Source organism: Lissotriton vulgaris, chromosome 2_1, assembly GCF_964263255.1.
Source record: "Lissotriton vulgaris chromosome 2_1, aLisVul1.2, whole genome shotgun sequence".
In the NCBI taxonomy this organism is placed as follows: domain Eukaryota; kingdom Metazoa; phylum Chordata; class Amphibia; order Caudata; family Salamandridae; genus Lissotriton; species Lissotriton vulgaris.
Window position 1 is genome coordinate 526,061,198 of NC_141687.1, and position 18,144 is coordinate 526,079,341.

The window sequence follows — 18,144 nt, forward strand, 5'->3', positions numbered from 1 at the left end:
GCTCCAAAATGTCTGCACAAAACACGTCCTTGCATGACATACTCCTTGACTGATCAGTTTCACCTTTTGAATCTTGTATAGATGGCTGCGTATTTTGGATATTCTGTAGCTGCAACAGACATTAATGGAGACGGGTAAGTGAGTCATTTCTCCTTGCATCTACTCCTTATTCCTAATAATATTTAATATGTATATGTTTATGGATAGATATATTTGTGTGTAAAATTAACATTATTTTATTAATATTATGCATTTTAATCATTACAAAAAACAGGGTGGAATACATTTGGTATAAAGATTCTGTGAGCGGTTGAAGGGACAGGCTACTGACCTGTGACAATTTATACATGCCCCAGAGTACCCTAAATATCTTTACCATTCCTAGAATGCAGGAAATAGACTGACCAGTATCAGATAGATATAACAGTACATCCAGTGGCGTCATTTGGGTTGCTGTCACCCGGTGTGGGTAACTCATGGTGTCATCGCCTCACGACTTACTGCATGGACCTCCTCCACTCCGAACCCGCCAGTGGACACAGTTGGCAAATAACGGGACCATACCACCCTATCAAAAATTGTGCCACATTACACCTGGTGAATTCCCATTTCTTTCTGCATAATTTAGTCAACCCTACCACATAATGTGGCACACCTCTGCTGCATAATTCCAGTGGCCCTAGCTATGAGTGGCATTAGGATACTAAATGGCCCCGGCCGAGGTGAAGGGCAGTCAAGGTACTGGGGAGTTGCTTGGTAATGACTTGCAGCTGCTGTGTAATTAATTTCTAGTTCTATTAATTTTAAGGATGTTTACCTTTTGTGGATAACCTGGAAATCTCCTAGACCTTAATTTGAAATCCTCTGAAATACAGGCATTTAATCTATTCCATCTTCTAGTCTGTATGAATCTCTGAAATTGGAGGAGTTGGCATGAGCACTTCACGTGACCATTGAATAGCCCTATACAAATACATTTTGCATTAGATGTCATAATCTGTGGGGGACATGAAAGCTGAAGCCAGGTTCTCAGTCATCAATAACAAGCAGATATACATTTCTTGATAAAGCTGGTTGGTTTATCATAGCTCAGATCGCAACGTCTCAGAATATTGTCTCAAATCGACAAAACATAATATGAAAACTATTGGTAAATAAATTAATAATGAAACTCTCAAAATAGTTTGAGCCGACAGAGTTTAATTGTTATGGAATAGAATGCAGCTTACTGAACCTGAAGTGCTTCTAACGACTCCCTCAACTTCCTACTACCTTCTGACTAGTAGAGATGTTCCTAACACATACGCAAATTAAAGGCTCTTTCCTCTTGCCTCCATCTTTCTTGTTTTGGCCTTCTCTTCCCAACTTTTTTTGCTCCTTTCCCAATCCTGCTCATTAACCTCCTGTTGCTCCTTCCCTCTTGCTGCTCCTTCCCTCTTGCAAGCTCCCATCTCTACCTTTCCTCACCTCCCCTTACTCTCACGGCTCCTAATTTTGACATCATGGCTACACATTCACCTCCCGTCTACCTATATCCCCCGTCATCCACTTGCAATAAATTACTTCAAAATCGGAAATGACAGCTTTTGGAACATTCCTGTGCCTGCAGATTTAAAAAGGAAAGACATTTTAATTGGCCTTTAACATGTTTCATGCAATGTTTCCATTTTGGCGTGCTCCTGCAGCTAAATTACAAGATGTGGGAACAGGATACCTCGTTCCTAATCCGGATTTCACCAGATTGTGTGATTCTAGGAAAACTGCATAATTCCCTTATCTGCCCAAAGTTCGATCCCTGTTTCCATTTGTTTGTAAACGTTGAACAATACTGGACTATGTTATTGTTGCGATACGCTGGACGGATGGCCGGCTGATAGCTGCGCATATGGGAGATTAAAAAAAGATTTGCAAATGAAGCTTGCATAGCTGCACGTGTGGGGATCTGTTTGTACTGTTATGCTAATATTTTCAGGCGAATATATACTTTATTGTATGTGTCTCCTTAACACACTAAGACACTTTTATCACTTAAATAAAAGTGAAAATATACTACTTCCAACTTAATTTCTTCACCACAGAAAAATCTGAAAATGTGCCAATAGGAGAAAAATAAATGCGAACGAATCCAGTCTGAAATGTGAAACATCCATACTTAAGAAGCTGGATCCCTACTTATAACGAGAGAAGGAAAACTGCAAGAGCTAGAATGAAAATGAAACATTAAAGCTGGGGGTGGGGGGTACCTGTGCGTGCGTTCTTGTGCCCTGACCCCTGCATCGTCTGTCTGTTTCCAAGCTGTGCAGGTGGGGGCTCTGGCAGTGCACGGGCCGCCTATGTCAGGGAAGCCGAGCTCAGGGCACACTACAGTATTTTGTGAGCAGGTGCGCTTACAGAGCAGAGGCGAGGCTGCAGAGCTGTGTTACACAGCGTAACCAGTCAGATTGGTGTCACCCCATGTACAGTGTCACTCGGTGCGGTCCGCACCCCCCTAGTGATGCCACGGAGTACATCATCGACATACAATGATATAATATCTTCCCAGCCAGGCTCCAAGGGAAGCCTCCAACTTTGGGCATTACACCATACCTACCCCAGCCAGGGGTTGCTTCCCTCGATTGAACAGAGAGGACAGGGGGCGATTATTTAATGTGTTTTGTAGACCAAGATCAATTACGGGATTAATTTTTCAGAAGTCATTGACATGTACCTTGTCTAAAGTACAAAGGCAGTCTTGCCCACCAGTATTTTAACTGAATGTGTACATGTATTTTTTTTTCAAAACAGATTTTATTGACAGATCATATAAGTGGCCACAGATCTCTGTACCCCAGAGGTATCTGCCAGGTATCAATAAATTTGTACAATAACGCAATCCGTCATTACTTTCGTAGTCAAAACAATGGGAACTATCACAAAGAACAAGTCCCCCCACCCGTTCCCCCTAACCCCTCCCCCAACTACCCCCCTCTCCCATCCCACCCAGATCCCTCCCCCCGCACAGCATTCGGTCGATCAAGCCACTCACATACACCCATCCGATCATCGAGCTCACTCATACGTCTGGATCGGATCCTACTCTATTGGGGGCTCTAGCCAAAGACCCCTGTATTCAGGCCACCTCTTCCATATCTTGTAGTGTTTGCTGGGGCAGCCGCGGGCCAAAAGAAAAGGGCCTCTCCATCCGCAAACAGAAGTCCAGGCCTCTCTTCCAAGCGAGAAGTGATGGGGGCTGCGGGTCCTTCCAGGCCCTAGCTATGTCGCGCATGGCTATTGTTAGTCCCAAAAGTAACAAATGTCTCTTGTACAGATTGCCCCCCACTCCCTCCAGCACATGCAGTAGACCCAAACGCGGCGTGCGCGGGAGCACCCAGCCTAACGCCTCATCCAGACCATTCCAGACACCACACCAGAACCTATCCAGGCGCCCACAACTCCACACTGTATGAAGGAATGTACCTTCCTCGCTCCCACACCGAGTACACTCTGGGGATGTAATGAGTCCTGCCTTCCACAGCCTCTGTCGTGTGTAGTACACTCTGTGAAAGTATTTAAATTGAATCAGCCGAAGGCGAATCGAGATGGCCGCTCCTCGAGGACTCGCCAGCGCTTCGTTCCAATCCTCTTCCTCCAGCAGCCCAACGTCCTCCTCCCATTTCTCCTTAAGGGAGTATAAGTCAGAGGAGCAATGTATGATCAGAGATTGATAGATGCGAGAATTATTTTTGGTATCTAGCTCCCCCATAAAGACTCGGGCCTCCAAAGGGCTAAACTCAAGGAGGGACGTCAGACCCTCCAGGTCTAGAGTCAGGGCATGGCGAAATTGCAAGTAGCGGAATAATTGCGTGCTGGGCATGTCATACCCCACTCTCAGCTCCTGGAACGAATTAAGCGTCGTCCCAGCCATAACATCACCCAACCTAGAGATGCCGATGGCATCCCATCCCGCGAATCCCGCCAGGTAGCCAGACTCGGGAGGTGGCCGTTGCGCCAGAGGGAAGTCTCCTCGGTCAAGGTTTGCCACCATCCCATCCGCCTCAGCGCCCGCCACCAGACGTCTGAACACAACCTGCGTCACCGTCGGCAAGGCCCTGCGTTCCTTTGGCGCATAAAGCAGCGTGTGTAGCGTGTGTGGCTCCATTAGTAGTCTCTCCAGCGCATAGGCCGGGTCTCCCCTGTCCCCATACCACCAATCATTTAGGACGAGGAGATGGGACGCCTGGTAATAGGAAAGAACGTCTGAGGTCGCCAGCCCCCCTCCGTATTTGGATCGAATACACGTGCGCAGCGCCACCCTGATGGAGCCGCCCTCCCAGAGGAACTGTCCCAGGACCGTGTTTACTCGCTTAAACCACGAGGGTGGGATCGGGTATTGATGGTTCTGCAATTGATATAGCAGCCTGGGCAGGGCTACCATCTTAAATATGGCCGACCTGCCATAGATGGTCAATGGCATACGGGACCACACCTTAATGTCTGCCTGAGTTCGTTCCCAAACCGGCACCACATTGCGCTCCCAAGCAACAACTGGGATCTCAGTAAGAAACACCCCTAGATATTTAATTCCTCCTGCGGCCTGCTGGATCTCTGCAGCCCAGACTCTGACCGGCGGACCCTTTCCCAACACCCAGAGAGTGGATTTACGTGGATTCACGTATAGGCCCGATGTCTCACCAAAGATCTGTAGGATGCGCATGAGGCGGGGCCCGGACTTAGTGAGTTCTGTGAGGAAAAACAGAACATCGTCCGCATAAAGTGCGATGCGGTCAGACAGGTCACCAGTCCACTCAAAGCTCCTCATCTACACGTCAATTCGAGCCCAGGGGTTCCATGACTAGGGTGAATAAGTAGGGCGAGAGGGGACAACCCTGCCTGGTGCCCCTCCGGATGGGAAAGGTCGATGACACCGCCCCCGCCACCCGAACTGAGGCCGTAATATCGGTATAGAGCAGTTTTACATATGACAGAAATACCTGCCCTAAATTCAGCCGCGGCAGCAGCGAGAAGAGGTACGTCCAGCTGAGTGAGTCGAACGCCCTGTCCAGGTCTGCCAGAAAAAGCGCGGCCTGCACCCCGGATGACTGATTTGCCGCGACCGCGACGTTGGCCTGCCTAATATTGTGCCGCGTCGCCCGCTTGGGCATAAAGTCGGCTTGGTCCGGATGTATGAGATCAGAGATGTATGACAACAATCTATTGACCAGAGCCTTAACCAAGACTTTGGCCTCCACGTTCAATAAGGAGATCTGGCGATACGACGAAGTGTGGCTCAGGGGTTAGAGGCGGCAGACCTGGAGCTTGAGTTCGGTCCGGGACCAGGGTTCAATTCCCCGCCTCGGCGGGTCTTGGGCTCAAAAATTCCACGGACTCGTTAATTCTCGCTCCGGTGCCTCCTCGACTCACGGGTTCACACTCTGCGACTCTGGGCAATAGCTTGCTTAATCTCTACAATGGCCCCTCGCGGTGGGATGCCTGGCTTTCACCTTGTGGATACCCTGCCAGGGTTATCTCACAGGGGAATACCAGGACGGGTTCCCTAAGCAAGCGCTGAGATGCCCCAGGGTAAGTCGTGCGCTATATAAGTTTCATTCATTTCATTTCATTTCATTACTCGGGGGGGGGGGGCGACCAGGTTTGTGAAAGACCACCACCTCAGCGTGTCTCCAGTCTTGGGGCATGCAACCCAGTTCCCGTGCCTCCTCTACTACCGCTCTGTACTGGGTTCCCAACTGGAGATGACATTTCTTAAAGAATTCACTGGGGAAGCCGTTGGGGCCGGGGGCCTTCCCTGTATTGAGTTCCCCAAGAGCGGTTCCTAGCTCGTCCTCAGTCAAAGGTTTATCCAGGCTATCGCGGGCTTCACCTGAGAGCGCCCACGGCGGTAGATCCGCTGTAAACTTGTCGATCAAATCCTCACTAATGCATTCATGCGGGGAGTATAGGTCGGCATAGTAGGCTGCGAAGCCTTCAGAAAGTGACCTGGGATCAGTTATCAGGGCGCCGGACTCATCTAGTATTCTCGGAGGGGTCTGGGTTTGAAACTAGCCCTGACACAACCTATGCAACATCGTCCCAGATTTGTCCCCCCATTGGTACACCCTGCTGCGGGTTGCCAGCCACATCTGCTGTGCCTCATCAAGGAGCAACGAGGCGTAGGACTGTTGCGCCAGCAGCAGTTGCTCCAGCATCCGGTCTTCCCCTCCCGAACCACTACGCTGCTCTAAATCCCGTATGGCCGCCTCCGCTTGATCAAGAGTCTCCCTACGCCGTCTCTTGGCCGCCACACACCACGCTATATCTATGTCTCTCAATGTGGGCTTCATGGCTTCACCTTATTCGCCACAGTTCCAGTATTCTCAGCCAAGTATTGCGCTATGGCTTTCCGCATGTGGGCCTGGTAATCCCCCAGCTGTAGGTGCCAAACTGATAGGCGCCAACGAAAATGCTGCTGCCTCTGGTCTAATCTCATAGTAACCGCCACCGGAGAATGGTCCGACAGCCCCCGTAGCAAAATATCCGCGGCCTCCACCCTACCCTGAGCCGCCAGAGGGACGAAAATTTAGTGAATGAGTGATGTACTGCCGAGAGGAAAGTGTATTCTCGCTGTGTGCCATGTATATATCTCCATGTGTCCACCCATCCCAGATTCCTGGTCATATCATGCAATTTGGTATGTCCGGATACTACTGTCCCCTCCCCCCCCCCCCCCAGGCCTGTACCTGTCGCGCGCCTGATAATTCACAACGTTCCAGTCACCCCCAATGACAGTCAACACATTTGGGATAGCCGCCCACACCGTTAAGATCTTCTCAACCAGGGACCACTGCAACGGGGGCGCTGCGTACACCCAGCCAAACACTACATCCTCGTCCCCAAGCCTACCTTGAATAAAAATGTATCGACCTTGTGGGTCCTGCCAGTGAGTGGAGTGCACGTATGGAACCCTGCGGTGCACCAGGATGGCCACGCCTCTGGATCCCCTGGCAAAACCAGCATGGAAAACCTGACTGTAACCAAAGCGCTGTAGGCATAGTGTCTTAGTCCCCAGAAGATGCGTTTCCTGCAGCATAACAACGTCTGCCCCCACTCTTTTAGCCCGTTTCAGAACCGCTCCCGCTTGATCTTGTCTAGCACCCCTCTCACGTTCCAACTAAGGGCCCGAAGTGGGGCCCCAGGCCCAGCGGCCCCTCTATCCAGGCTCGACATCAAGGACCCTTCGCAGCCAGTATACATGACACTCACCACCTGTGTGTGCTTCCAGCCACCATCTCGATCGCATCCGAGCCGTGCAGTCCCCCCCCAATCCAACATCCATCAACTTCACAGAACTGCCCCCCCCTCCCCACCCCCACCCCATACCTCAAAAACCGATGAAGTATCTGTCGCGGTGCAGTGCGGCTTCCGCCTCCAACATGAGACCGACAACCCACCCCACCAATGGATCCCCATAACTACAGTTAACTCACCCAACACCTACTCCCTCCCACCCTCGCCTAAAAGGAACCCCCCCGCCCACCCGTGTACTCCCTCCCCCCCCCCCCCTCACCCCATCCATCATCACCCCTCATCCGCTCACTTGGTCTCACACAAAGCACAGGCACCTCGCTCTCCCCCCAAGCATCCTCCCCAGAAAGGAGGGAATTAAGTCAATCTGTCCGCAATAGGCCTCTAGGCGCCCTTCTTCTGTTTCTCGGCCGCTCCAGTCGCCGTCTCCGAAGCCGTACTTGACACAGACCGCTGTCGGGATCGGGATCTCCAATTGCCCTTAAGTCGGGAGGATCTCGTCTGCGCATCATCATGTGAAGAGTCTGAGTCTCGCCCCGGGGGAGTGTGCACTTTCACCGGTCTAATTTCGTCTGTCCATAGAAACACATCCTCCGGGGAATCAAGAAGTGAGTGCGAGATTGGAATATAACTCTTAGGCGGGCTGGATAGAGAAGTGCATATTGTATCTTCAGATCGCGCAAACGTGCCTTGGCCGCTGTAAAAGACTGGCGCTGCTGTTGTACCAAGCGGGTATAGTCTGGAAAGATCAGGATCGTGTGATTTTCATATCGCAGTGGTTCTTTCGCTCTGGCCTGCTTGAGGATCACATCTCTGTCATGGTAGTTGAGAAGCTTCGCAATCACCGGCCGCGGCCTCGCTCCCTCGGGCGGTTTTTGCATCAGGGCCCGGTGCGCCCTTTCTATCTCAAAGCAACTGGAGAGGGCCTCAGGTGAAATCCAGCTTCCAAGCCACTGCGTCAGGAAGCCCTCCATATCTCCCTTCTCACATTCCTCCGGCAGTCCTACAAAGCGGAGGTTGTTGCGCCTGGCGCGCCCTTCTGCGTCCTCCACCCGAAGCGCCAGGCCCTTTTGTGTGGATTCCAGGGCAGCCACTTTGCGTTTGAGAGTCACCACTTCGTCTTCTACCCCAGACATCCGAGCTTCGGCTTCTGTGATGCGGGAAACCGCGTTCCGCAATTTCTGGCGAAGGAGCGTAACTTCTGATCCCACTGCCCCAATTTTGGCGTCCAACGCGTCCCGGGACTGGGTAATGGCTGCCATCAGTGCCGCATTGTCTGGCCCGGTCGCCTGGGATCCACCAGAGGCCCCCGTACTGCCTCCCGGCCCTGTGAATTTGTCAATGGGCCCCTGCTTAGGGCCTCCTCCGCCTCCACCTGCCCCGCGGGTCATGATGAGTGTACTTCACTAAAATCTGAGGCAGCCAAGCAGGCACTGTCGGATCACCGCCCACTATGCCACCAAACAGGGGGCCCCACCTCGGTCCGAACCAACCGCCGAATAGTCGGGCCAGGCACTCCACCACGGCGTCCAGTGGCCTCGATCGCGCCCCTCAAGGTCAAGGTCCAGCCGCGGCGTGCGCCACCGGGGTCCCCGTGTCCCTCAACCAGATCTCAGCCACCGCCGACCTTCATCTGGTGTGGCGCTGGTCCTCCCGCTGCCACCTAGGGGGCCCCCCTGTCTGTTACCTCAATGTAGGGCTGTTTGGTCTCCCGCTTCTCAGCCGCTCTGTAGGGGCTCTCCGTGTTGGCAGCTGGGCTAGTCAGGTCCCACGATGGTATTCAGCCGGCGTCCTCCACTGCCAGGCCCCGGGCCTCTTCACTGACGCACTGCTGGGCTTTATTAAAATCGAAGTCCCCGGCTACCGCTGCCGTTCCAGGCCTCTGCTCCCCCACTGGACCTCCCGGGTCACCACCACTCCAGTACTCCGCTCCTCACCGCCCGTGGGCCAGAGAGGGATGAGGGGCACTCGCCTGGCCATTCCGCTCCGGCTGCATGTTTTCCACCCTCCGGGCGGGCCGCATTACTCGGCCGCCTCCTACAGGGCTGCTGTGTAGGACCAGTACCTCCCGGTGAAGGGCCGAGGCGTCCCCCAGATGTATAGGGCCAGGTGCGGCCCTCCGCCGCCGCAGGTCCGCCGCCTGTCAGCCGAGCTCCGGCCGCCTCCGCGGGGTGTTTCCCCAGGTCGCGAAACTCTAGCTCCCCGGCTTATGGAGGCCACCCAGGCCGCACCGCGTCCGCCTGCCCTCACTCGCCTCCAGCGACGCCGAGCCGGCCCAAAGTGTGCCAATGTGAGCTAGGCGACCCCTCGCATCAAGCGCAACTCTCGGGCCGAGGGGAGCAACTTTTGTTAATTATTCCTCATGCATGCCCTGCCCTTCACTCTGCGGATAGATGTGGAGGAGGCCACACCAACAAGGTCCCTATATGGCTCCTCGAGGCACTCCTGCTTCATCACAGCATAAAAAAGATCGAAGCATTGCCCAGAAGCGCCGGAGATCCATTTTGGGCTCTAGCCAGTCCAGCCCCAATGTGGCAGTATATAACCTCGGTCATTCAGCACCTTGCTGTATATATTTTGCTAAGTCTTAACCTCAATTTTCATAAACAGATGTTGCAAAACTAAAATCGAGCATTGATTTAAAAAAAAAAAAGCATTGCTTTTAAACTAATTAGATTTTTGTAATAAATCCTGCAGTCTATCTAAAGTGTCACTGTTAATTACTCATGTGACTTTATTTTTGTTGTGAATCGATCTAGTATGCTGGGAGGTCCACTCTTCCACATTTTCCCACTTACTGTCGATTAGGAAGGTGTTACTCATCTTCCTCAAAGTGTACGAGTTGGGAGAAAGTAGCATGCTATCAAAATTGGTAAGCGCAAGGGTTGTTGGAACCCTACACCAAAACGCTGACATTTGATGTACATCTCCATGTCAGGGTTGAAAAGCCATCTGGTGAACTCCACTGCTGCCCGAGACATGGCCTCATGTTATTGGGATCTGGGAATGATTTCTGTAGAAACAAACCATGACCCAATCATTAACGACACCGATGTCGACAAGGGACTTCTTCATTTTTGCAAAAGTGTTCTCCTTCCTATTAAAATACTATTAAATATTGTCACAATAATGTTCTTTTTTTGTTTGGTATGGAAGTGCTAATGATGAGAACCAGAGCCCACTGGTGAGAACCTACCAGTGGACTCCCATGGGGCTACTTCCGTGAGGCACTCCATACCTTTGTTCACTTTTTCATGTTTTCTATGTTGATTTTTTGACAACATTGTAGAAGGATTAGTGCTGTACTACACGCTAGGATGAGTACATGTGGGGAACACAACATATAAGGGAACAGGGACCATGGTGGCATACTGGGATATAAACAATTGCCTGTGTAGTACATAAAGATTGATGACTAAATGATTGTGACACCTGCAACTCTAATGCAAGCCAAGTTTACACGCCACAAACTCTGGCCTTTGCGCTGCTTCCATAGAGGCCTTTGCCTGATAAAGCACCAAACCTTTGTCTTTGAGGCCACCCATGGTTGCATCACCAATACCACTTTTAAAAGACCTTCTTCAGCGCTGCCTCAGTCATCAAAGTTAGCAGACATGTTTCGGGTGGCAAAAGAAACTGTCTGATTGTCCTCCAATTACCAGCCCTTGCAGAGGTCTTTCCTTGGGATACAGAGAGTAGCTCGGCCAGTGGAGCTCAGTAACGGAGTCTCAGATAAATAAATTTGCACAACACAGAGATTATGGGTGCATGAATTGGAGTTGATAAACACTTCTTTACCCCAGATGTAATCCGTCATCTAGAACTACAGAATGCTTCTGGCCTTCACACATCTCAGGGCCTGAGGGGAGTAAACATTCCTTATCCCTCAGGATCTCCTTCAAGGGTAGTTTGTTCCTTTACTCCAGGGGTCTCCAAACCGGTCCTGGAGGGCCGGATCCATGCCAGATTTTTGGGATATCCCCATTGAGATACATGTAGTAATTTTAAAAACCAGGCATGGATCCGGCACTCCAGGACCGGTTTGGAGACCCCTGCTTTACTCTGTGATACGAAAAGCAACATAGGCACTCCATTCAACTTTACAGACTGCTCTTGAAAAGTCCAGCATCTTGCAGCAGTTTTTGGTGGCTCGCATTCCTATGCTGCCATTCAATAAAGTGGTCTTGAAGTCTGTTGTGACGGCTTCGGAGAACCCCTTCTCAGCCTTACATGTTAATAGGCACGTTGCACATCATCAACCCATGTCTTTTGCTAGGATTTCAAACCCATTTTTGTATTTCTGTCTAATAATGCTTTGCCTTTTCTTTTTGGTATCCTTACTTTCCCTAGCTCCAGGATGCCCATATTGGGCGACAGTGTGCTGTATAAATGCATCCGTATAGGACTGTTGACACATCCTTCACTGGGGACTTTGGTGGTCTAAGCTTCATCAGCAAATTAAATCCAAATGAAATCCCCCACCACTCCTCCAGATAACGAATCCAAAAGACTAGCCCCATACACAAATCTTTTTTTCTTTGTGCGGATTTAGCCCTACTTCTAGCAATAGGCGCATGCCTTCCTGAATGATAATTCCAGGCCTTTTGGGAAATTGCTAAGATGGATATCATCACCCTCTCTGACCACATGAAGATCTTCTCTGACCTGGTGAATGATTGTATGGATGCTTGACATTATGGCTTGGTCCCTGGCCGAATGTGGTTATCCTGTGCTGACATGCCTGACTGCATTCCACAGGCTTTCAGGAGCTGTCCTGGTGGCATTAATGGACTTGCCTTTTTATGGTGGTTGGCTCTTTGAAAAGTAGCCTGACTCCTCCCTCAAATGCTTTAACAAAAGCCGCACCACAGCGCACATTCTCAATTTGTTCAGTACAATAAACTTTTGGAGTATCTCCACAAGCCAATCCTTTTGAGAACGGCAACCTCACCAGCTGGTACATATACTGCAAAAGCTGGTTATTTGGAAGCAGGGATGCGCCTTGTGTGCCAACATCACTAGAAGCAGCTTAAATCGTCCCCATCTTCTTCTAGGCCTTTTACTTGAACACCTCTCTGTTATCTCTCCACTTCATTATCATCATTCGGTAGGGTGAGGGGAGGCAGGAAGGCTTTTGTTATTTGGTGGGAGACGATCACTAGGGTCTCTTTGTGACTATGCTTATCTGCAAGGGCTATGCCGTACCCTTTCCCTCCTTTCCCTTGTTTCACTCCCAGGCTTTGATGCTGAAGTTCTTCCTCCGTTGACAAAGGGGTCATAGAAATAGTACCTTTGGATGAGAGGGGATTTGGGATTTTGCTTCCTTTACTTCGTTCCCTTCAAGAACGCTGTCTGCAAGCCCATCCTTGACCTGAGACTCCTAAATCTTTAATTTAGAATGCCAAATTCAAGATGCTGTCCCTCATCGATGTTCCATTGAGTGTGATTGATGGTGTCCCTGGATTTCCAGGATGCTTATTTGCTTATTTCCATATTCCAACTCTCCCTGCTCAAAGGTGCCGCCTCTGATTTACTGTGTGGTTTACTCACTACCGATTAGCAGTACTACTATTCGGTACAGTGACCACTCTGCTTATGTCCTGGCTACACTGACGGTTTCCCTCAGGAGGCCAGTAGTCCATGTATTTCATACTTGGATGATTTCCTCTTGAAGGTGGTGTCCCCTGTGCTTGTCACAGGTTATATTTAGTTCACCAAAACCCTTCTGTACAGTTGGGGCTTTACCATCAACCCTCAGAAGTCCTACTTCCTCCCTACTGAGGGGATGGCATTCCTAGCAGCAGTGATGGACATAACCTGTATGAAGAATTTCAGATGACTCGGATATATTTAGGTAAGGATTCCAGTTTGTCCAATTCAAGCTCTGATTCTAATTTTTCAAGGGCCTTCTGTAGCTGGGCTGTTTTACCCCATGCATCCTGTTTGTGTTGCATTCCAGATTGTGTACGGTACTCCTTCAGTAATGCCAGAAAAGGCAGTGGCTTCAGAACCAAGGGGAGTGCCTTTGGTCAGGTTCAGCTATAACGTTTCTTTCCCAATACCTCCATTATTAAATGTGCCTCTCCTGTCTAATAGTGGATTATTCCTTCAGTATTCCGCAGTGGCAGGTCACTGCTGTGCAAAAAGGAAATATACGTAAAAGTTCAAAAGATCAAGCACAAAGGTTCATGTAGGTGAAAAAATTTTATAAGTCAATTGTTGGTTAGTACAGAAAGTAATAGCCAGCCGACACGTGTTTCGTCACACTGTGAAGGAGATGTGACTCATCAGGGCTGATAGGCTAACAGGGATAATCAGGATCGTGGTGGGGTATTAATCAGAAGCCGGCCACGTCGTATGGCAAAAGGCTCCATTATCCGGACTTCGCTTCCTGGACGCACGGACTTGGTGCGCTCTCCCTTCTTCTTGGGTACCCTTGGGAAGCCTTTCACTTCCACTCCCATTTCGAGGAACGGGGTGCCTAGTTCCTTATCCTTTTGCCATACGACGTGGACGGCTTCTGATTAATACGCCACCACGATCCTGATTATCCCTGTTAGCCTATCAGCCCTCAACAAAAGGTCCTTCACATCAATCACCTAGAGCTGCTAGCAATATTCCTAGCACTAAAATCCTTCCAAGTACATGTACTCTTTGGTCAGTAATCTGCTCGCTCTCTTTCTCCTTTGTGCTTGCCCTCTGCAGTCTGTTGTGGGTTAGAAAGCGCCGGGACACTCTTCGGAGTAGCCGAGCGCTATAAAAAACACCCATAACATAACAGAACAAAGCTGTCTTGATCCAGACGGACAACATGACAGCCATGTACTATATTCAAAAACAAGGAGGCACTCATTCCCTGCAACTCTCCCAGCTCGCACAGAACATTTGGAGATGGGCTATTCCACAAAAGATATATCTGCTTGCAAAACACCGTCCAGGAGTTCACAATCAGATAGCAGATCTGTTAAGTTGACATACACAACAGATTCACGAATAGAAACTACATCTGCAAGTTCTTCTACCATTCTTTCACAAGTGGGGTCATCCAGACATAGATGTGTTTGCCACACACGAAAACGCAAAATGCCGAGCTTTTGCCGCCAGGTTTCCACAACCGCTGTCCAAGGGCAATGCGATATGGATGAACTGATCAGGCAGATTGGAGTACGCTTTTCCGCCAATCCCGCTAATACCACTAGTAGTACGCAAGCTGAGACAACAATCTCTCAAATTGATCCTGGTAGCTTCCACAAGGGCATGCCAACCATGGTTCACCATACTGCTAGAAATCTCTCTAGTTCCACACCAAAGACTGTGTCTGACACCATCCATGCTAACGCAGAACCATGGAGACGTCAGACATCCAGATCCAAGTCAACTGAATCTGGCAATCTGGCTCCTGAAGTCTTAGAGTTTGGTTACCAGGCTGCATGAATATCATTAAAGAAGCCTGAAGACCTACTACTAGAGCTTGCTATGCTGCAAAACGGAAGAGATTTGCCATTTACTGTGCTAATAATCAAATTGATCCTCTAGATGCTTCCATCCAGAATATCATCTGTTACCTTCTCCATTTACAAAGATGTAATCTAGCATATTCATCTATACGTTTACATCTTACAGCCATTGCAGCATATCTACAAAATAAACAACATATGTTGTTATTTAGAGTACCTGCAATCAAAGCTTTTGCAGACAGCTGCACCCCTGTAAACTGTGTGGGACACACACTGGGGAGAAGAGGAATAGACCTGTCCTGTACACTTCAAAGGCTCCTATTTGATTAAGTGAGAGGTCATGAGGAAGGGGCCTAGGCATATCTCAGAAAGGAGATGGCCCATAGAAGAGAATCATAAAGAATAGGACTGGGACCCTGGGCTAACCTTTTGATGCACAAATCTTTGTGGCTAATGTCAAGGTGTGAACTCTAGTTATTCTCTTGGCCTATATTGTGGAACTGTCTGCTTCAGAGACACTCTGCTGTGACATACTGCATCTCTAGAGGAAGAGGTAGCAGAGGAGTATGCACTTCAAAAAAAGCTGAACACTAACAACATTTCAAAGACTCAGACCCTAAATCACATTTTGTGGCTGGAAATGGACTACAAGAAGTGGAGTTTGAGAGTCTAAAAATTGTCATCTGCCAAGCAGTCAGACTGGTTGTGTTAGATGGGAAAGCTCTGCAAGATGTCTGCGAACAGAACTGGGGGCCAAGGCCATCTAGTCTGCCTGAGGGGACACCACCAAGGGTATCCTATCCAAGACCACCAACCATGCAGTCTGGAGCACCATCTCCTGCCTGCTTGCCAAGACCAATGTGCCCTGCAAGGAAGAAGAGTGTTGCAGGGAACAAGATCCTATGGGGAGCCCTGTCGAGTGGACTCCCTGTGCGAGGTGTGAGAAAAATGGCTGCTGCACCAATCGAGTCATTGCTGTGTGCAGTACTGAAACCGTCACCACTGTATGCCAAGAGGGGCCACCGTGAAGGTAGCCATTTTAAAGACTATCGTGCTGTAAGGACCAAAACCTTGTACAGTTACAATGTGACAACCCTGTTTGCCTGGAGGGGCAGCTGTGGTAAAGACTGCCATATGGTATGGACCATAGCCTTGTGAGCAGTGGTGATCCGTAGGTCAATGAAAGCAACATGATCTGCGACATGTTAAACCCTATTGGATGAGTGAGGATGCAGTGGGAAGAACAGGATCGTTGTAACCATTCCCCCATATTGGGAGCATGTGAACACCAGGGCCGGACTAGGGACAGCAGCCAGCCCTGGCAGATTGCTGCTCAACCATCCCTGGGAGCAGTCACGGCCAGCATGATGGTTTGCAGGTGGGGAGGCTTGAGGCCAAGCAGATAGGGAGGCACGGGTGGGGGGGGTCTAATTATATGTCTTTTTTAAGTTAACTTACCTTCGCCAGTCCGGTCCTGCATCGTCTCTGCTTCTCTGCTCCTCACAGGAATCAGGCAGCCTCACTCCCCTCCCCTAAGCCAATCACAACGCTGCAATGGCAGTGTTATGATTAGTTGGGTCGCCGACCACACAGGCCTCTATGGGGGATGCCATTTTCTCCATGTAGGCCTACATGCAGAAAAGGCAGAGTGCGTATGACTGGTTTAGTCGGTCCTGAGGTAACCAAATAGTCAGCGCCCTCAGAGTGGGCAAGCCACTCCTCCTCTGCCCTAGAGCAGGAACACCCCCAACCAAACCCTTCTGCTTTCTCGCATTGCGAGAAGCAGAAACATAAAATGGTATTTATAATACCATTTTATGTTTCTGCTTCTCGCACTGCGAGAAAGCAATGGGGCAATGCTCCTCCGCCCTCATGAAGGAGCCGCACCTGCCTGGGAGAGAGGGGTGGGGGTTGCTAGAAAAAATCACTGCTCTAACTTTTGTAACGGGGACGATATTGCAGCTGTGATGCAAAACTGGCCCCCAGTGACAAAACTGGTCTCCGCGGCCACAAAACTGCCCCCCACCCCTTCGGCCCACCAGGGAGATGCCCGGTGCCAGCTACGGCCAGTCCAGCCCTAGTTAACACTTGCGCTGCAGGAAAAGTCAAGGGACAACACCTATTGCTGAAATAGCACAACTGCTGGGGAGAATGACTGTGCACACTCAGTGCAGCCGCTGAGTCCGCTTGCAGCCAACTATTCTGACTTGAATTGGAGCTGCTGCGAGTGTCCGCAGACTGGGAGCACTCTAGGACTTCAAACACTTCCCACCTGCCGGTGTGGGTAAGACTTGCTTGAATGTTGATGTCTGGGGGAACCTGCTACTACATTGAGTGCATGTATACTGGAACACAATTGACTCTAAATCCGAGTCATAGTGAACTCCTGATACTCCGACTACTAGTACGGTATACTCTGGGTGTTACGAGTAGTGAATGGGAATAACCATGATAGCTAACATGAGGAGTAAGTTGGACAGGGAACCGCCAGAAGGGCAATACAGCCCTGACTTCAAGGAGGGACTGTGCAATTGTATGTGTATGTGGTATTTCTCTTTTGTGTGGTAAGCAGTAGAAACCAGCATTTACAATGCAATGGTCTCGTCTTTGTTAAAGTTAGAGCTATTGACATTGCTCATAAATAAATGGCATTGTCATTTACAATGCCAATAGCTTAATCTCTCGCAAATGCGAAACCTATTACATTTGCACCCACACACACAAACACAGAGCCACACGCACAGAGCTACACGCACCCACACACACACACACAGCCACACGCACCCACCCACACAGAGCCACACACACAGACACAGACAGAGCCACACAGACAGAGACACACACACACACACACAGACACAGACAGAGCCACACACACACACACACACACACACACAGACAGAGCCACACAAACACACAGACAGAGCCACGCACACACACAGACAGAGCCACACACACACACAGAGCCACGCGTACACACACACACACACACAGAGCCACGCGTACACACAGAGCCACACACACACAGAGCCACACACACACAGCCACACACTCACACACAGAGCCACACACACACTCACACAGAGAGCCACAGCCACACACAGCCACACACACACACACACAGAGCCACACACACACAGAGCCACACACACACAGAGCCACACACACACATCCACACACTCACACACAGAGCCACACACACACAGAGCCACACACACAGAGCCACACACACACACAGCCACACACACAGAGCCACACACACACACAGCCACACACACACAAAGCCACACACACAGAGACACACACACACACACACACACACACACACACACAGCCACAGAGACGCACACATATCCTCACCCCGGGGACTCTCCTTATTTACAAATGGGTTATTCGAGGCCCTCAC

General features: G+C 50.0%; 1 protein-coding gene across 1 annotated transcript in view; it reads left to right on the top strand.

Annotated features, from left to right (window-relative positions):
• ITGAV (integrin subunit alpha V) overlaps positions 1 to 18,144 on the top strand; it is a 372,076-nt gene that overhangs the window by 172,215 nt on the left and 181,717 nt on the right. Inside the window, exon 11 of the mRNA XM_086955459.1 lies at positions 82 to 134. Within this exon, the coding sequence (XP_086811585.1) occupies positions 82 to 134 (53 nt within the window). The remainder of the gene's footprint in view (positions 1 to 81; positions 135 to 18,144) is intronic.